A 21,649-nucleotide genomic window follows, 5' to 3' on the forward strand; every position below is an offset into this window, starting at 1 on the left:
ATAGAGATAATAATTATTAACTAATATAATCACATTCACATGTACCTGTAGTTGTCGTAGACTATTTAAGGGGCACGACAACAAGGTTAGATTATTTTAGATTTTTTTAGAGGAATGTATAATGTTCTCTGGTACAAGAGAGGTTGATTGCTTGTTTAGGTTTTAACAAGATTTCTCTCTACTACATTGTTCTCTTTTTACTCTAATTTACTGAAGAGAGAAGCTAACAGTCACAGTGTTTCAAACAATAGAGGCAGTCACTGTGTATTTTTCCTCTTTTCTGTTAAGGTACCACTGCCATTTTCACTTTTTATTTTCTAATTTCTCTGTGCAATTATTGTCTTGATTTCATGAGCAGTAGTATGGCTATTGGCCATCATTTATACAAGAACATGCTGGCAGTGTGTATATTTATGCTATCATGTAAAGGTACATCTTCATTGGCTTTTTACAGTGTTACTTCCATCATTCGTCCTCATCCTCTCAATTAGCTTAAAGTGGCAAACAATACAATAACATCTTCCCAAGTCTGTGTGCAGATGTGTCTCTTTTACAAAATAAAATTACAAATTTTGTCTGGACTCTAATATATTAATTACCTTCAAAGATTGCAAGTACATAAAGATTAGAACTTTTTTTTTTACCTTTCAAAATCCTCAGTGTTTTGAAAGCCATTTTACCCATTGATGAATACTGTAATATGGGGATATAGTAGCCTAAAGCTCACAACAATAGTTTCTTTGAACTCTAACAATTCATGTAGTATTTGATGAGTGAAATGACAGACTGTGTTTCCTGTTGTGTTGCCCTGTGTTCATGGTAAACAACACTGTGCTGTTTGCACTTAAACTCTGGTGAGACTATGCTTTCTCTGTGGGTGAGTACAAAAAATAGTCTACACATGCTGTCAGTCCTGAGGGTTCCTGGTTTGAGTCCTGTCCTGGGAATAAATGTTGTCCCTTCATCAATTCCATCAGGTCTAGTCAGACATCTAACCGCCACACGGGAGACCTGCATTCAATTCCCGGGTGGAATTTTTCCGGTCTTGTCTCCGCATAAAGTGGCTGTGGTATTCACCCAGCCTCAAATCGGTTGGTACCTGGGGAAAACAAGGGAGGGGGGTAATGGTGCCCAGAGCACAGTGCTGAAAACGTCACCTCCAAAAATGGCTGAGATCGAGAAAGTGTGGGACCCTACCCTCCATCCCCTAAATGTGCCTTCATGGTATGGTGCTATTTGCATGGGGAACTTTACCTAACCTTTACCATTGTTTATTCTAATCATAACTAGCCAAAAATGAATGAGAATTGACTTCAAATAAGAATAATACAAATGTGTGACTGCTAACTTGCATATTTATCTTGCCATATATATTTTTTTTTAGTTAGTAGGTAAACCACCTGCTGAAATCTTACTTAGTGAAATAAGTATTAATTTGGAGACCTGAGTTCTTTATTGTATATCCTACATTTTATTTTTGAGCAAATCAGCAATTGTGGAATTTATTAGTTGTACAAAGAGAATATTATGTTTTATATTGCAGGTTATAGGAAGCAAAGTGACCATGAGAAGTGATGTCTATGAGCATGCATAGTTGGTGTTGTTGAAGGGGTAGGAATTACAGGTAAGGTGCCCCATTCTCTGAATATACCATACTTACAGATACCAATGTTACATTCCTAAGGACATGCATATTTATTTTTGATGGATACACAAACTAAGAGATTACTTCATATTTTATTTTTTGTTTTTTTCATTATTTAATGTTGCATTATTCGAAATTAGACACTGTAATGCTATAGTGGAACCACGAGCAAAACAACCTGCGCAGACCTGCGACTCCTGTGCACCCTACTCCGTGAGGAGGGGAGGGGGAAAGTGGACCATGCTTCCTTATGGCCCGATCTGAAGGGAAGAAGGGAAACCTGCACGGGGACTTTTCGTCCAAGGTTTTTTCCTTGTGGTCGATCTATATTATATATGTTTCCAAATTTTCATGAATGGATGCAAAATAAAATTCAGGGTGTGAATATATTTAAATACAGGTTAACTTTCCACACCCTAGATATTCTGAAAATTGTACATATTATTTCAAGTTTATTTCTTCAGCAAAAAATTGGCATCTTAGACTGAAATTTTTGAATTTGGCTGGCCCCGCACCTAGGCAACATGAGGGTTCAAGATGGTACACCCAAAGGTGAAAGAAACAGTAGACGAATTGTCAACCACCATTTTCATTCGGTCTGTATTACACAATGTCATGGCAATGAATTGAAATAATGACGTCAATAAGCAGAGAACAATGTCTGGTTCGAACCAACATGGTTTCATTCCTTAAAACAACACATGTTGTAGAATAAAAAAGTAATGAAAATAGTGGTGGACAATTTGCATATCATTATCTTTGCCATTGACTGTACATGTATGTTGCCTGATATGTGTGGCACTGCAAAGATTATGCTCCCCTGTGCTTAGCACTATGCCATGAAGGCGTATAGGTGGTGTGGGGGTAACGCCCCACACTTCCTTGATTTGGTCGTGAGTGGGGGGTGATGTGATCAGCATCACGCCCCTGACCACCTTTACCCCCCAGGGTTTCCCCCAGGTACCCATGTCATTCAACTCTAGGTGGGCACCGAAGATTATGCACTTGTTGATATTTTCAGAGAAAAAAAAGGCTTCACAAAGTTTCATCCTGGTGCTTGTAATTCCCTTGAGGATGGTTGGGACAGCAGTTGTCCCAGTAACATGCAAAATCATTAAACACATTTTTTCTGAAAATAATTGAGATTTTTCATTGTCAAAAGTATGTGTTTTTTGACAGTTGTTGGTTGCATTTGTCCTACAGATGCTAATCACTTCATGTCATGTGCCCCCTATCCAAATATTTGTAAAAAGATGGCACAAATCATAACTTTCTGGAAATTTTGGAATTTGTGCTTGTTCCGCCAGGCCCTTAATAGACACACATTGGTACAAGGGGCTACATGACATCCATGGGCCAACGCAAGAACCAATTTCCCCACAAAATTTGCTATGATGCTCTTCATGGTGCATTATTAATATTTTTTCCCAACAAAATTTCTGAACTATTTTCAACTCAACTTTGCACAATTTTAGAAACATAACAGTTCTACATAGGAGATTTTTCATTCACTTTGGTTTATTGTGGACCATATCAACCAAATACATTTTACAAATAAAATATTTTTTTTTTTAAATTTCAAATTTTCTTCTTCTTTTGTTAATTTCATTATTGCTAAATTTTAGACATCACTGGGATATGGGTGATTTATTGATGATTTATCATTTTGGTTGTCAGCATTATAAAAATATTAAAGTTTGAATATGTGATTCTAAATTTTGTGTTCTTCATCATTGGAAGTATTAGTAGTTAATGTCAGTTATATGCCTTTTTAATTTTTGGTGTCTATTATCATGTCTTTTTGCTTGGCTATTTGGGTAGTTTTGAGTGACTAGAAATGTGGGCTCTAATTCTAAGTTAACTTATTTCATTGTAAGGCTCTGCTGGACCTTTGGCCAATGCGAGAGTAGCTTTTTTTAAAATTTTCCTCTCCTTCCAAAAAACCACTATGATATTCCAATAAATGATAATATCTAGAACCACATGAATATTCACATGAATGCCCTAGAAAGTGTTCTAAGCACATGTAATTTTTCACATTTTGAAATATCGTAGCAGGTTTTCGAAAGGAGAGGAAAATTCAAATAAAGCTTCCCTCGAGTCGGCCAAAGATCCATCCATCCAAGCCTTAACATGCTCTTCCCATGTTCCACTCTTCATTCTGAATATTAGTTTTAGTCTTAACCTTTTGAGTCCCAAGGCCATTTTCACATGTAACCCCCTTGGTCCTGAGCCGATTTTGAGCAAAATGCAGAGTTTCAATTAAATGAGTGCAGATTGGAGGCTAACTGCCCTAGAGAGATGAGTGATATACCGTTGTACGCGGAATGAACCACAGATTCAGACTATATGAAATTTTTGCAAATTCGGTGTATATGTGGTGGGGGGAGGGGCTAACTCTCAAAATTCCAAAATTTTGGGGAAAAAATGGTTTCCCCCCTCTCCCCAAGAAAAAAGTACATGACAGTGTCGACATGCACATGGAAATGATCGCTGGCATGTAAGGAACACAAAAATATTTGCATTATCATCATATGACCAATGTAACATGAGTTGTACCCCCAAAAGGAATGGTCAGCACGTCATTGATTCAAGCTTCAAAATGCAGCGGTACCTTGAAATGACTTTAGCTCGGAGACTATTTGCCCTGGAGATATGTATGATATACCGTTGTACGCAGAATGAATCACAGAATCAGACGATATATAATTTATGCACATTCGGCATACATATGGAGGGGGAAAGGGGGGAAATCCCCTGAAAAATACTTTTTTAAAAAATGCCCCCCCCCCCCCCCCGAAAAAAAGGATATGAAAAGTTCAAAATGCACATAGAAATTATCGCTGGCATGTAAGAAACAGAAAAATATTTGCATCATTGCCATATGACCAATGTAATGCATCATCAATGTGTTGAACCTTCAGTCTAGTCTGTCCTAGGAAAGGTTGGGGGTTGGGAGCAGTTCTACCAGTTCGGGAAGGGGGTTGCCAGTCGGATGGAGCAGGAGGAGGGAAAGGGGAACGTCTTTGTGACATATCATCAGAATCAGATTCTGATGATATATCAGAGGGAATGTAAAGCTCTTCTTCATCCCCACTCGGAGTCTGTATCCATATCCTCCAGCTCATCTCGGATTTCATCAGAACAGAGATCACCGGGGGCAGCCATGGTTGCCTATAAGCCTTTTGGGGACATACCAGGCACAAACAACACTAGCACACTTTTCACACCACAAGAAAAACACGTAGATGACAAAAAAGTCCTTGGAAGTCTGTCACTTCACTCAAAAAATATCCTCTCACTTGGGTACAAAACGACATACACCTACGCACAACTTTCATGCAGTGAAAAAATTGTGCCGATTCTTGCAGCTGCTTGAAATTCTATTTTTAGACAATGCAGGGTAACCTGTGTTGCAACTTGTGGAACACTTGTGCTCAAAAACAAAGGTTTCCTTCAGCATGCCTTGAAATTCCATTCTCACAACTCAGATTCAACAACCAGTCTTTCCCCTCCTCCACTCCCACCCCCTGCTTGCGCCCACATGGAAAACTTTCATTTTGATATCGGATACTGATAAACAAGCTTCCTTCAAATGCAGTTACCAGGCAGGAGTGAAAAGCATTGCTTTAGAACAACAAAGCCGGTCTTCCTTTGTCGGCAAAAATTTTCCTTAAAAAAAAAAAAGACTGAAAAGAGAAGTCCCTTTTCCCACTTTTTCCCCTCCATTTTCATGAAGAAAAAAAAGTGCAAGAAACATTTCTGTTAAATACATGTGTTAGGAACAATATTAAAAAAATTGAAATTCTAGCCAAAAATAGAAAAGTTATAACGTAAAAACTACGACCTTGACACAGCGTCCCAAAAGGTTAAACTTGGTTGGAACTCTTGAAATATATGTCTGATTTAAAAAAAAAAAGTGTTCCCCTGTGCATAGCACCACGCCATGAAGGCGTATAGGGGGTGTGGGGGTAACTACCTTTTTCTCTCTTTTTAGTGTAAGAGTGGGTTGATATTCATGCTCCCTCATTTTTTACTTCAAGTTGTTACATGTTTTCTCTACTCACTGGTCTCCTTTACTGTGAATTGCGTTAAATTGAAAATACCATATTTCAATTTTTATAATGGTCAGTTTATTGCCAGTCAAGGATACGTACAAGAATGCTTGCTCATTTTTTCAATCGAAAATATAATTTTAAATGAAGAGCAGTAGAAAAGAGGGTATTTTTCTAGAGTATTTTCAGTTTGTGTTAGATTTCTGTTTTGTCATTTTGTACAAAATAATTTTTTAAAATTTCTGATTAAATCTGTATTGAGTGTTGTGATTTATTTGATCAGGTGCAACCCTAATCACAACATTTTTTCTTTCAGAGGAAAAATGGGAAACATATTTACAAAAACAATGGAGGAAAATATGAAGAAAAACCAAGACTTCATCACTGAAATGAATAAAATTACTGTAAGTACAAATGTGTATATTTTTCTTTTGCTTTGCATATCACTATACATTTATCTATCTTTACATCTATGATAGCCATGTTGGTGGTTGAAACCATTGAGTGGTTGACTCTTTACCTCACCCTGTAATTAGCCTAGAGTGGCAGAAAAGTATTATTAAATATTAGAAAAAGTTCATGTTTCATTTTTCTTCACAGTTTTTGTTCGCGATCAATTTTGCCACCTGTCTGGTGGCTTCGTCAGGCATGTAGTGTCTTGCTGCAGGTGGTGTGTTTCCGTGTTCTCCCACTCACATTTGTGACAGTGCTGGTTGACACAGGCCTTTCACTTTCTGCTCCTCCAGTGTGGACGTGGTATTTCCATTTTTTGCCACACATCGGGATTTTGATGCTGCTGGTTCCCAGTCTGTATTTAATTTAATTTCTGCATCCGTGCAAAGGTGCTTGTTTTCACTTGCATGCGCAGGCAGGCTTTTTCACAAGTGCTTAAGGTTCGTGCTTGGTTTTTTATGGTTGGTGTGCTGAGAGAATGGGTTGGGTAGGTACACACATTTCTAATGGCAGAAACCAGGTTTTGTTGAGGTCCCCAGGGTTGGTGTTGAGATTGGCAGGAGTGGTCGCTATTGCTTAGGTTTCTTTTGAGAGCATTTCTAATGTGGATCACATTTGCTTAATTACTTTGGCACAGTTTATGTTATGGTTTTGTCGATGAGGTGACAGGCAAGGCCCGTTCTTCTGAGCCAGTGGTCTGCATTGTGCTCCTTGAGCCTATTGGTAATTTTACTGGTAAATTGATACCCCAAACAATGCCAATTTCCAATGGAGTACTGAGTAAGCCGCCCTATCTGTAATAAATATACAGCATAGAAAGTTACACCCATAATAAAGATGATACAGTTTAATTTGTGATTTATTGGTTAACGTACTTACTTTATCTGCAAATCTGATTTATCCTCTCTATTAATTGTAGTGGCCGCTGCCATCCACTACCTCGGTACTTTTTGCTTCATTTCTTGGTGCACTTTCCTATCATGCTGTTTTACTGAGAACTGCTAGAGTAGCACACACATTCTTAAGTCGCCAACAACAAATGTGTTCTCACAACATTCAAATACCAGCTATGACTGAGCATTACATTACAAGTGGTATCTGTTACAGAAATAATTGATTTGAATTCTATTACTGATAATCTTCTAGAGACCATGAATCTTGTGGGGGATTGCAAAATGTGACTGAATATTTTAGTGGAGTCTCAGTATCCTCAAAATTTCACAAATTGCACAAATTTCATTATTAGGAGGCAACAGAAGATTTCATGATTAAATTGCATTATAAAATTCATGTACTAGAGTCGTTTTCACGTTCAGAAGACACAACGGCGCTTATGGAGAAACTGCACAGTGTTGCCAATACAGCGCTAGCTCATGTCGCCGGGAAATGATGCCCTTCCTTCACAATGAAGGTGTTACATATTTTGTATATATAATTATAATTATATGTAATTATTAATATTAATATTATACTGTGAACGTTACAGTTATCCTTTTTACTATGATCCATTGCGATCACTACATACGCGAGTGTAATGCACGAATATGACACTTCAGAAATCACTTAAAAAAGTAAAAATCACTGAGAGGTCACACAACTGAAAACACTTTTTCGGGAGAGGGAAAAAGTCTAAACAGACCAAAGCAGATCTCTCACTCAAGTAAGGGGAACCTGGCACATGGGTTAGATTAAGTTGCAACCCAAACAAACAAATGAGTTATGGCCCACGTGAACTGATAAGACGTGAATGACTCAAGCAAGGCATGTCATATTTCTATCTTGAAGCCCCATATTTTGTCACGTGTTGGAAAGCCTTTCAAGGGTTAATATGGTGTCTATGAATTTATGTGTACGTTGGAAACTGAAAGGTGATCTTCATTTCAGTATTAATGTCGACAGTAATGTAAACGAAAACAACGTGTATTTGCGACAGCACTAATGTTGATCACAACAGCAGCATTGGAAATAATTGTCAATTATTAAATTTAAGTAATTTCAATTCTATTATAACAAACAGCATGACCTTCATATTTTTACTGAATGGAAATAAAATAACTCGAAAACTTGGTGGTGATTAGCCGGAATGCTGCGGTGAGTCAGCTCAAGATGCCCAGACAACGTCTCCTTACTTCGCGCGTGGTTCGGGTTAAAAAGAAACTCCAAATGCATGGAAGTAATATTTCTGGGAACCTTTGAGTGGTTATAAAAAATAATTTCATTATTTTCTCCACAACTTTGTCGCTGGAAGTTTTTACTTGGAATTACAGAACAAAAAATGGCCAGCGACGACATTTTCTACTGCACGAATATAAAAAATCTCCACATACTTTATTTGAATATTTTTTAATGCAAATATGCTTTAAAGTATTGATAAATTCTGAGTACCACCGTCACCTATGACAATTAAAAAACAGTGTCAATTTTTTTCATAATGAAAGCTTCAATTTTACGGCATGTTTCAACGTTAGGAATGAAAACAATGTAAAAATTGTGTTTTCACAGAAAATTTGCGTTTTTAATTTATCTAAAATTATGTAAGAAAGTTACCAGTTTTTTGTGTTCACCATCGTATTCTCTACAAAATTTCCTGCAAAACTGCAGGTTCCGATTTTACTTAAGCTAAATTTGTCAATCCAGAAATTTGACAACAGCGCGCTCGTATTTCCCATAAGAAAAGCATTGCCCATAAGAGCCCATTGTGTCTTCTGAACGTGAAAACGACTCTAGTTCTCTTGTATGTAAACCTATGGCTATTTTAAAGCAAACTCTGAGAAATTAAGTTAGTATAGTTGTGATATCTGTATTTGTATCTGTATCTGTATCTCTTACAAGTCAGAGAAGAATTGTGACAGACTGGATGCAGGTCAAATTTACATGAGGTATAGGCTGATTGTTATTTGCAAAATCACCCAATGGCTGCAACGTTGATCAAGTGAGCTTCAGAATGCCAATTTTGTTATTTTAAAGATGGCGCTTCCTCTACGCACTTGCTCCAGTGAAGACCAGTGCTCTCTTTCCCCCAAGAAGCATAATCCAACATAAACGGGTCGGCAGAACGTTGGATAAGCGAAAATGTCAGATAATAGGGAGGTGTTAAGAATAAGCCTATTAAACGTCAAACTAATGTTATAATTTTACACATTACAAACCTAATACAGTAACCATGTTTTACAACAATACAGAAAAATTAACTGGAAAAATGAACTTACAGTTACAGAATTGTCTGAAGTTAAACACAGTACGTACGTACAGTACTTCAAAAGTTCACTCCTGTGATGATTGAAAGAAATTTTTGGTCGTGGTCTGCTTTCCTGACGATTGCCGTTAGTCGCTGCCAAGTCTCGCCATCTTTGCCAACTAAAAATAGACTATGCTCACAACTTGCAGTTCTTGTTGCCGATTGATGATTTTTTTTTCTGGTGGTATGTCGGATAATACGGAATGTCGGATAAACGAGACTCTACTGTACTTTTAAAAATTCTTGGCCAAGTGAAAATTTAAAATCTCTATGCACACCAGAAACTTTATTAATGAGGAGCAAGTTCAACAATGGCCTCAGTTCACAGGCTGATGGGTGGAAAGACCTTCGCAGTGGTTTATGTGTGACTACATGCACATTACAAAGATTCTTCTTCTTGAGGTACACAACCCCTAACTCAGACTTGAAAATATATGTAGATCACCAGTGGATCTATGCTAAAATGCAACAAACTTGAGCAACGCTACATACAGAAATCGACTAGATAAAAAGCAAATTAAAGTTTTAATTTGACTGTCCTTTGTGTGTGCATGCATGTGTGTATCTATTTTGAACAACTTGAAATTACCACAATGTTCAATAAAAAATTCAAATGCTGACCAAACCAAAATTTATTGTATAAGAAATGTACACTAAAAACATAATGTTTCCACCCACTAACAGGGTCTTCAGACAAAAATTCACAAATAAATTCTTATTTGTCTGAAGAAGACCTGTTAGAGGGTGGAAACATCACATTTTAGTGTATATTTTTTATACAAAAAAATATGCCTTGGTCAGAATTTGAATTTTCTATTAACATGGAAACTAGGCTTAACAGTGTTAACAATGTTCAAGTATAAGTTGAAAGAGGTATAGGCTCGGTCTATTACTCTCCTCTTGGCATGCTATTTTTAAATTTCTGTTTCTTCAATTGAAGGTTGAACGCCAGATTCAAATGCAGAATCAGATGCGTGAAAGAATGATGGCAATGCAAGTAGCTAGGGCGAGAGAGCTGCTCTATTGGTTTGGTTCATTCTATGTTCTGGCTGCTCTTGGAATGGTCGCAGGGTAAGTATATTAGTTAATATATTGAAATCTCAGTTATACGTTTCATGGGGGGACAGAAGGGAAAAACTTATATAACAAAAACATATTATTGAAAGATAATTGAAATGGTAAAATTAAGTACACCTAGAAAGAAAAGGAGTACTACATATACACCAAAGTTTGTTGTATTGCACTGATCTATTCTAAATCGTTATTCTAAATTCACAAAATCCCGAGAAATAGAAAGTGAAGACACCACGGGATGGAAGCAAGGTTTACCCACTTAATCCATTCAGCCAATTCCCTGAAAAAAAGAAACATGTTGATCATTAGGACGTTTATCTCGATCTTATGTTTACCGTAACTCTCTTTTTCCCACTTTATACATTTTTCAAGCCCTGCTGATGACAAAATTTGCCAGAAGGTTGTTCCATATGTCAGGGGACCTCTCCCTCCCCTCCCCTCCCATCTTCCTTCATTCCTTTTACTGCAGTCTCATTCACCATGCGACCTTGAAATCCTGATTTACGATCGGGGAACAAGTGCACTATTGCCCAAATGAGTCACTAAATGCTGCTTTCTCTAGGGTTTTAACATGTTCTAAAAGTGTCATTGAGGTGTCTTTGTTCTCCCATAAAAATGTATGTGGACAACTGAGAACATGGCCCAATAACTATTCACACTTCTTTACAGATGCTTTTAAGTAATCCTTCATAGTATACGGGAGAGGGAGGATAAGGGGGTTGCTTGGAAAACTTTCCCTTTTTCTTGTTTGCTGGGAAAGAAAGAAGAAGAATTTGCCAAACTCAGTTATCCTATATTGCCTTAGGAAAGAGTGGAAAAAATCACTAATATCCTCTCACAAGAGATAATAATTAATCTGCAACTGCTGTGCAGGGGTATGTGCAATAATTTCATGAAGCTGCCTTCTTTTTAATGCAGCTATCTGCACAGGAAATATTGCTCGTGTGTCCCTTACAATACAATAATCCTTCCCCCTTTCTTTCTGCAACTTGGTTCGGGAATAAGCACGCTGCTGACTAAAAAAGTAATTGAATTCTGTAGTTCAGCTTTTCTTGTCTTCAAAAAATGCTTTGGCTTTATCTTTAAGATGCACAGGACCTATTCTGCCACCTGTGCATTGGTGCCGGCTGCTACTGACACCAGTGTTATTTCTAGTTCTTCCAAAGAAGTCCCTTGCCGATATCGCTTCTGAAAGCAGTGACTCATCCAACGTAAAGGATGCAATTTTTTGTTCTTGTCCTGCCTTCTGATAAACAAAACTGTAACTCTTATCTTGCAGATAACACAAGATTAATCCTTTTGAACACTAACATTTTTTTACCTCCCCCATGGTGTCACGGAAACGTCATCGCCTTGTAATCAAGGGGTTCCGCATTAGATACCCAATGGAGGCAGATAGTGGTTTGGATCCCACTTTAAACTGTAGGCCCAGACCTGATTAGCCTTCTGTGCATAAAGCAGACTAAAAACCTTTAGTGGACGGAGCCTCACGTACCTGTACCTGGTGCCTTTTCAAGCATGAGTTTTTCAAACTTGCCGCAAGTACAAAAAAATTGTAGCTCGAAAACTAATTGTTGTACAAAGAAGGAAATTGGTTTTATTTTATTTCGTTAAGACAGGGCTTTTAGTGGAGGTAAAATTTATACATTGTGCCTCCAAATAATTAGGGTTGACCAAATTTGGAGGGAAGCATGACAAAATACTACTCTATGAGGATATGTAATGCTCGTGCCGCAACTTCGGGGGAAAAACCTGAAATTATGGCAATTTAAAATTTTGTGTAATTAAGGAATTTCACTTCTAGATGCTGCACAGACCAAATTTTGAGGGAAGCACAACAAAAGACAGCTCTATAAGGATATGTAATGATCCTGCTGCAACTTTGAAAAAAAAAATGGAAATTAGGGCATTCAGAAATTTTGTGTAATTACAGAAAAATTCGAACTTTGGGCTCTTGACCTTACTTCCTCCCTGGACCCTTAATTGTCTGATGTTTCTTGAAATATTGCTTTTTGTTCATTCTTACATTTAGAATTAAAAATTTTCAAATAGATGCAGTGGTTGAGCAGTTATAGCCTTTTATCTTCAATTTATTCCATAGTATCAAAAGGGATAGAAAGTGATTTTTTTCAAATAGTGCTTGCAGAAAGAAAATGCCCAGTGTAGTATGATTGCTGCTTTTCTTCAGAAACATTCACATGCTAAAAATAAGTCACAGGGTTTAAATTTATTTATCTGTGATTTTGTTTTTCATAAAAAAAAGTTCTGCAACTTCTCTGTCTTGAACAATCGTATTATCTTTAAATATGATGTAATAAGACACAGCAGAACTCCCCCCCCACTCCAAGCCACTGTTGACTCCCTCTCCCTTTCATTATCTTGTTTGTAATGTTTACAACAGGCTGGGAATTGTGGCGCCAGTGACTTTTCTGACAGCTTAAAAGATATCTGTTCCCGATCTGTGTTAGCAAGATATGACTTGCCCAACGCAATGCAAAGAACAAAAGCAGGTCAGTCTGATTCAAGTGTGCATTGCCCATTCCATGCCCTCCGATGCAAGCTACAAAAATAGAATTCCTCATCAAGAGTCTGGTCCAGTGGTGGTAGGTGATAAGAAAACCTGTATGGGTGGCACATGTTATCATCACAGAAATCTTGAACTTGTAATGTACCAGGTGAGTAAGCATAAACATCCAAATCGGAGCTGTGCATAAGTCCGTGAATCTTTAAGTATGCCCCTGTCCTAGTATGTTACAAGTCTCGATGGTTAGAAGCCTACGACTAGTTGTTACTAATTGCTTCTGTCTCATAAGAGAACCAATTACTATCACAAATATCTGTTCAAAAACGTACTTGCGATTTAACCAAGGTAAACTAATAGATTGCTCAATAACAATTGCCAAGCGCAGATTCATCAAGCAATGTGCAATCTCAAGTGTAGAACGTTTTATTAACTCACTGAATGTTCAGTTTCAAACATTTCATTCATGAAAGATGGGCAGGGCCTCCCCATGGCGCAGTGGTAGCGTCATTGCCTTGTAATCAAGGGGTCCCGGGTTTGATACCCGGTGGAGGCACAAGTGGTTCGGATTCCACTTTAAACTGTAGGTCCAGTCCCAATTAGCCTTACTGTGCATAAAGTGGACTTAAAAACAGCAAATCAAACCAATGAAAGATGGGCACATGTATATATAGATCTGTTCAGTAAACAATCAATTAGTATGTTTCCTAGTCTATTGTTATTTGTCATATGACGTAAGCAAAAACAACCTTCGTGTTCATTTAACGTAACAATTTATTATATAATTGATGCATATCAAAAACTACGGTTTGTTACAAACAATAACAAACAATTCAGATTCCAAAAAAGGGTGTTCATAACCAAACTTTAAGTATAGCATAAAGCAATCTTTGGTTTCCAATTATCAAAAGCATTAACAACAATTATTTATCTTTTTATTCACGTACTGCTTAGGTGTTTGTGTCATCATTAAATAGCACCAACATTAATTAAATCTATCAAGTTCAAACACACTAACCCTCTATTTAATCACTTGATGCTTTTTTAATACTCAAAAATCACATAGAAAGGGAGCATCTTTTGTTTTTCTAATAAATGCATCGTAATTGCACCTTTAACTCTACTTGTCTCTTGTCGGCTTACACTAAATAGTTTCAATGTAGGTTTTTCCAATTTATATATCCCATAATTAATTAATGTGTTTTGGCAAGTATCATATGTGTCCCCACAAAGTCAATTTTCAATGGTACCACGTTTGCAATTGTATTCTCTCTCTTTAAATACGGTTGTGTAAGTGAAGTAAAGACGTCACAGACAATTAATATTTCTTTTCGCCCACGTTGTTCATTGACGTGTTTGAACGAACATTTCGTATACAACCAACTGCACAAATTAACACTGCACTTTCATATCTTACGTACCTCAAGAAACGTAGTTCAAAATCCTCACGAACTGACGAAGAAAGGGCTGCTTCTTCAATAGTTCCAAGTGACGTTACGTTACTTGCTTCGTTCTCTCATTCCAATCACGTGTCGTAACTCTCTTCAGGTTGACGAAGTACTGCAAATTCTAAGTGGGTCATCGGATGGTGATTCCAGAGCAACGACTACTATTCCTTTTGCTGCTGGTTCCCGCTGCTGACGAATCTTGGTTAACTTCATTGAATCTCATCACGTCGTCATTAAGTATTCTTCACGTGCGCCATATTCCTCTATCATTGGTTTGTGTTTGCACATTTTTGCTCGTTATGGAAAACAGTCCTTGACATGCCGCATGATCACTCACAATATTCAACAATCTATCGCACATTTATTCTCGCCATAACTATCTTAAGGGCACATTTCCTTTTGGCCCACTTTTACTCGTGAACCACGTCGAAAGGGACAATGGTCAAAAACTCTTGGCGTTCGTTAAGAATTCGTGGCACTCGTAACTTCCATGAAAGTACTTGCTTGCTATCCAACAAGTACTCAACACTACAATTCACAATCCTTGTGTTATGCACTCTCATGAAAACTTATAAGTCGACCACACGTACGACTTGTCGTTCCTTCCAGGCAACCATACCGGGAGAGATTACAACATGCCGTGCATGTCTATACGTGAACTGTAGGTGGGCTCAATGCAAACTCGTGTGTGTCTGTGGGAGAACTGAGAATTCCGCAACTAACCAAACAAAACACACTCGTGATGCGGAATGCATGCCGAGAGAAATGAGGCGAAAACTGTGGCATATTTTCGCGGCGTAAAATTGCTGTTAAAAGGCATTTTATAACTGTCGCGAGAAAATTACGTCACAAACTCCAAGAACAGCATTCTTTCAAGCACACACACTTAAAGACGTATAACTGGAAAAATCATATAACTGAAATATGATAGTACACAGCCTTAGGGGAACTGGCAGGAACTGCCAGAAAGAAACATACTAACGAGAAAAATGTACTATTGCAAAATGTATAATTGCAATTTCACTGTACTAAGTTTTACATGCAAGCAACTTTATAGACATAATGAATTATTATGAATGCTGGAACATAATTATACAGTGAAACTTTGACTTTAGATTCCTGATTTTTTAAATTTCCTTCCGATTTATTAATTTTTCTTTCAGGTCCCAACAGAGCAAAATGTTAAAAAGTAGCAGATTATGCATTTTCCTGTATTATAATCTCACTGGAAGAATATATCATCAAGGTTTCACTGCATGTGGCAACATTAACATGCCAATTTACTGGACATTTGCTTCACAATATTTTTAGATTTTTTAAAAATAGTTTAACTTCCACCATCATTCTTCCCAGTGGAACCACGTTGGTTCAGATCTCATTTAAGGCCGTCCCCCATGGCAAAGTGGTTAGCACAATGTGCTACCACGCAAGGGGTCCCGGGTTCGAATCCTGGCCTGGGCCTGGATGTTTGTGAGTTGTCCATTCATCAATCATCATGTGATCACTAATCCCCATCTTTGCAAATTAGCCAAAAGTGGCACAAGAAGTAATGTAAAATAAAACAAAACAAATCAAGAGATCTAATGTAAAACTAGGTCCAGTTTATCTCTGCAATTAGTACTAATCATTACACTTTTTTAATTTGGTAGACTTTTATATACTGTTAAGTAACGAATTGACATTCTACTAAACCTTGAGAATGTTAGGAGATCCAAGCCACAAAATGATTGCCAACATTTTCCTTGCTCCACAGACAATTTATTTACAAATTTCTTATTGCTACTACTGTAGCAAACCCTCCGAAGGTGGGTAATACCCAGCCATACAAGGCTAACCGAGACCAAAGTCACTCTGTTCGATGTATGGGAAAAGACTAAAACTCGACTCGCACCTCCTTGTGCCATGAACCTTTGGGAACCCCTCTTCTTTTGCTTTCCTTGCAAAATTTCCGGACTTTTCCGTTCAGAACCAACAGCTACAACCTCACAAGTAAAGCACCCGATCAAATTAATCTTGAACAAGTCGTTGAATTGAACAATTGAATGTCATTGAACAGCGTTCCTATTGGAAATCTTGAATGGTCTGAAATTGCTCATGTACACGATCAAGGAAAAATTGGACGAGTTCACATTTGACCAAAATGTGGCAGTGTGTGTGGCATGAAAATAAATAAATAGACTAGCGATTAGCCATAACAAAGGTAATTTTATTTCCAAAGGAAGAAGTAGGACACATTAGAAATTCGAAGGAAGTGCGATATTGATGTATTTTCACGAATCTGATTTCCTTTTACATTTTTGCCAGCATAAATGTTAAGTAAATGCTTCAAAATATCTTATAGCAGATAGTTCTTTACATTTACACTTTACATTTACACGAAAACATTTCATTTCATGGAACATTTTGGTTAGCTTTTGTGATTGCAATGTATAATATATACAGAACGAAAGGCACATCAAGTTACACCATCTATGGTGAGTGCACCGTATTTACAATTGAAAAAACTAAAATATTCTTCCATACTGTAGAGTAAATGCTATAAAGTATGTATTTTAAGCAGCGCCATTCTTTTGTACCTAAAACCATTTAATACAAAACATTATTCCTCTAGGTTGAATAGTTATCGTCTTTTTAAAATGTGAAGTGATATATTGTTTACATCTCACACAGCTGCCAATACATCTGCATTCGTGATGTAGAGGTCGCTTTCTGATAATCGATTTCAATAGCATGTGCTCCGATTGGTAGACAGTCAGGCTTGGATTGCGTTAATTAGAACCATTCCTAAATAGAAATTCTTTGACCGAAACTTGGATCCAGTGAGAAAAATGGCATTGTCTCTGACTTCATTTCTTTTTAAGTGTTCAATTCAAGAACTTGTTCGTGATTTATTTGATTGTGTACAAGGTGCTTTAGGAATACCTTAGCTCGCATAGCTTGCTGGTGGCTATGAATTTTGTGAGGATAACTTTGGTTCGCTAGGCTGAGCCATACATGCCCTTACAATATTTTGTTCTAGATATTACATGACCACAGTGCAAGTAGCATAAGTGTTGACACCCGTATAATTTAATTTAATCAGTCCGATAAACCTGTTTAGCACATTGATAATATATAGGTAAGAAGAATTTTCTGCTGCTTCCTGAAGAAAGCTTGGAACGTTGAGTTAAAAAATAATACCTACCACAGGATGGTACATTGTTTTAATTTTACTTTCATGAAATAGGTAGTAGGTAACAGTTGGGCTGAAAAGTTCGTAGGCTAACATAGTAAAAAAAATTTTTTTGACAAAATTCGATTTTATTATTCAATATAGTTGCCTTTGAGGGCGATACAACGATTATAGCGGTCATACAATTTTTCGATGCCATTTTTATAGTACGATTTCTCTTTAGCCTCAAAATAGGCCTCAGTTTCGGCGATTATCTCTTCATCAGTGCTAAATTTCTTTCCAGCGAGCATTCTTTTAAGGTCTGCAAACAGGAAAAAGTCACTGGGGGCCAGATCTGGAGAATATGGTGGATGGGGAAGCAATTCGTAGTCTAATTCATATAATTTTGCCATAGTTTTCATTGATTTGTGACACGGTGCATTGTCTTGATGAAACAGCACTTTTTTTCTTCTTCAAATGGGGCCGTTTTTTCGTGATTTCATCCTTTAAACGCTCCAACAACGCTATGTAATAATCTCAGCTATCTCGATCAACTTCACTTTACGATCATTTAAAATTATTTTGTGGACTTTTTTGATGTTTTCGTCGGTAACAGCCTCTTTGGGGCGTCCACTGCGTGCATCGTCTTCGATGCTCATTTCGCCTCGTTTAAATTTAGCAAACCACTTCTCAACGGTTGATTTTCCTGGTGCAGAGTCCAAATAATGTTTATCAAGCCAAGCCTTGGCTTCAATAGTATTTTTTTTCGCCAAAAAGCAATGCTTTATTAACACACGAAATTCTTTTTTATCCATTTTTTCACAATAACAAAAGCTGCTTCACTCACAATGCTATATCTCACGAACTAATTATCCGGCAGCTGTGAAATTTATACACGTATCTTTTGAAGGTTAGTACTAAGTAAAAATCACATGGATTTAATTCTAGTAACGCCATCCATGAGTCAGCCTACGAACTTTTCAGCCTAACTGTTAACTATACTATCCGTGACAAAAATATTGAGCCCTCGGTTTGCGTGCTTGTAAAATTGTACTCCGTTGGAGGAAAATAGTCAGATATACCTCATTGGAAAGCTACAAGTGTCTGCTTTTAGACAAAAGTAAGATAAAGTGATTTTTACTTTGTCTGTTTTCTATTCAGACAAAAATGTTCGTAAAAGTATAGTTTTTTTGGGTGTTTTTTACATAAGTCGAATTCAATTGTATGTAGCTTCGTGTAAAACAGTCGTAAAAATATGATTTTTTTTGTGATTGAATCTTGTTTATGTGGAAATTTCTCAGCCAAATATAATGGTACTATCACCTGTGAAACAGTCACAATTAAAGATTAATTATGATGTTGCAATCTCGGTAATTGTCAGCCCAATGGTCATGAAATGCATATCAAAATGATGGCCGTGGAATAAAAATCAAACTTTCATATCTCATTCTTGCACACTGTACGAATTGAAAACAACAGAGAGAATGTTTTTTCTTGGCACCGGTTCCCGCGCGATTCACATCGTTGCTAAGAATGCATGTAGAGCGTTGCCAAGCATCGCTGCTTGCCCTTTAAACTCCGCGTCCAAGCAGCTTCGACACGGGAAATGAGCCGAAACAAGGTTTTGCGCAAAGGAAAGCATTGTAGAGATGCCGAAATTTTAATTTGCCACTTCTGTGTTTACATTCCTGCCATGAATTATTGCCAGAACTCCCACATAATCATAATAATTCTTACGTGCATTCTATCCAGGCAGTCGGTCTCTCACAAGTTTTCATGTTTGTATGCACTGTATTGAGTGATGGCGGTTCTATGAAGTGATTTTTTTGTTGCATGAAAATGGCAAGACTGTAATATCATAGTGGTGCAAAAGAAATTATAGTCAGTGCCAAGATATATTTCGACCAGGGGAAACGAATAGGCACATCTCACGACATAAACCAAGGTGTCAAGTGCACGGCAGAGTGTTTAGGGGTTACGTCAGCACAGTGAAAAAGGTATTTTAAGAAAAAGGGAGCAGCAAAAATTTGCATCGACCCAATATTTTATTGGGCAAGTTTTTCCAAGGTGTGGTGAGAAGAAAGATACACGACTTTTATATTAATTATCCAGTTCAACAGAATCCATTATGAACAGCATTTTATACTTTTACCTTTCACTCATATTTATTGAAAATTTATAAATGTTTTTAGTTCTTTTGTCTCTCTTAATGAACGCACAACTCCTTGCTTATTAAAAGAGTTGCAGCTGTGAAACAGACCAAAATATTAAAGCATAATTTCAGATGCGTTAAATGCTGAAACCACCACCACCACTACTCGATACGATGATTAAGTGAATTTTGTGAGATAAACACAATTTACATTTTTTGCTCGAAATATATTTTATTAAAATGTTAGTTGGCGCAATTTTTTAAATATAATTTCTATGCGTTGCTATTGCTAGTATGCACTTCGCTCTGTTTCCCTTTCTTATGAAATTGCTGTACACAGCAGGTGCGTCATTATTGTATACAGAGAAGTCTGGATCTCTCATAGACTTCATTCAAATCGTCCTTATCGAACATAATTTTACTCAATATATCTGTTTAAATGTGCGACATAAAATAATACTGGGAAAATGATGTTCTCTTTAAGTCCACTTTTTGCACAGGTAGGCTAATCGGAACTGGACTTACAGTTTAAAGTGGGATCCGAACCACTATGTACCTTCGCCGGATACTGAAGGAGACGATGTTCATATGAAGATAAAAGCTAGAAAAAATGTGGGGAAAAACCCTACAGTACAGCAGTACTCCATTTGCAATATGATAAATATTATTTTATGCTGCAACAATACTTTGGACCGGCTCCACGGAACGCACTTGCGCGATTCTCGCAGCGAAGCGGCGACGCTGTGGAAGTTGCCTGCTGCCTGCGGAGTCTGAGATTGGCCACACTCCGCAATACATCATTCACCCGTTTACCATATTAGGAGTGCGAATGAATAATTAATATCTGGAATCATATTTGATGTACACACACCAAACTTCTGGAATTTGATAAAATGCATTATATCAAGTTTTTTGCAATTTCATTGAATTTGTAATTATGCATTTTTGTTAATTTTTGAAGTATTTAGTAAAAATATGCATTTGATTTTTTCTACAGAGGTGTAAAAATAATCAAACTTCAAGCACACAAAATCTCAAGATTATATGTACATTTGATTATGAACTGTATGGTATTAAGTTCCCCGTTCTTGAAAATGGGAAGAAAAAACTACACTTTTCAGTGAATTTTTCATATAGCAAGAAAACAAAGTTAAGAAAAATTTCAGATAATGCTTATTAAAAAGTAGATACTTGAAGCTTACCAATGAGGTATATTTGACTTTTTTCCTCCCACGGAGTACAATTTTACAAGTGCGTAAACAGAGCGCTCAATATTTTTGTCACGGATAGTAGATCTGCTGTCCCTTAATATATCAATGGAATTTGCTTTGTGTTTGTTAATTCATCAACAGATAATAAGGAATTATTCTCTTCCAGATTTCGACGCACAAGAAAACCTGGTGTTCTGGCTCCTTTACTGCCATTAACTTTTGTTGTGGGTTATCAGGCAGACATGGCATATGGAAACAAACTTCAGCGCATTAGAGGTAAGTTTGTACCCTTGAGAAATGTATGTTTGTATAAAATATGGTGTTGATGCATACTGGAAATCTGTGCGTTTACTCACTAAATAGATTCTTTTACAGTAAAAAAAAGTATAAAAAACTTATGTGAGTGAGTATAATGGTTACAGACGACGTTTCGCGAAGCAACGCTCCGCTTCTTCAGGTCTCTTTTCAGTACATAGAGTACTTTGTCATATATGTAAAAAATCCAGGATTAGGTAAAAGAGGGTGTTTGGATATGGAATTTAAGTGGGCTACTTGTTAGTTTGTTTACATATTTTCACATGGCCATATCTTCGTTCCTATGTGCAGTAGATGCATGAGACCAACGGCGTTGTGTTTCTCTGCGTGTGCTCTTTTATATTATGCATGTTATTGTATATCGTTCCATTAACAAAAATATGACT

General features: G+C 37.1%; 1 protein-coding gene across 2 annotated transcripts in view; it reads left to right on the forward strand.

Moving 5' to 3' along the window:
- The window catches only part of LOC145984367 (plasminogen receptor (KT)), a 67,184-nt gene that overhangs the window by 42,558 nt on the left and 2,977 nt on the right, over positions 1-21,649 (forward strand). For both annotated transcript variants that reach the window (XM_083118026.1, XM_083118028.1), the window contains exons 3-6: positions 1,544-1,624; positions 6,017-6,104; positions 10,332-10,462; positions 21,115-21,224. In XM_083118026.1, the coding sequence (XP_082974152.1) occupies positions 6,024-6,104; positions 10,332-10,462; positions 21,115-21,224 (322 nt within the window). In that variant the 5' untranslated portion in view covers positions 1,544-1,624; positions 6,017-6,023. The remainder of the gene's footprint in view (positions 1-1,543; positions 1,625-6,016; positions 6,105-10,331; positions 10,463-21,114; positions 21,225-21,649) is intronic.

This window comes from Lepisma saccharinum, chromosome 2 (genome assembly GCF_977018435.1).
Source record: "Lepisma saccharinum chromosome 2, izLepSacc3.1, whole genome shotgun sequence".
NCBI classification, from domain to species: Eukaryota; Metazoa; Arthropoda; class Insecta; order Zygentoma; family Lepismatidae; genus Lepisma; species Lepisma saccharinum.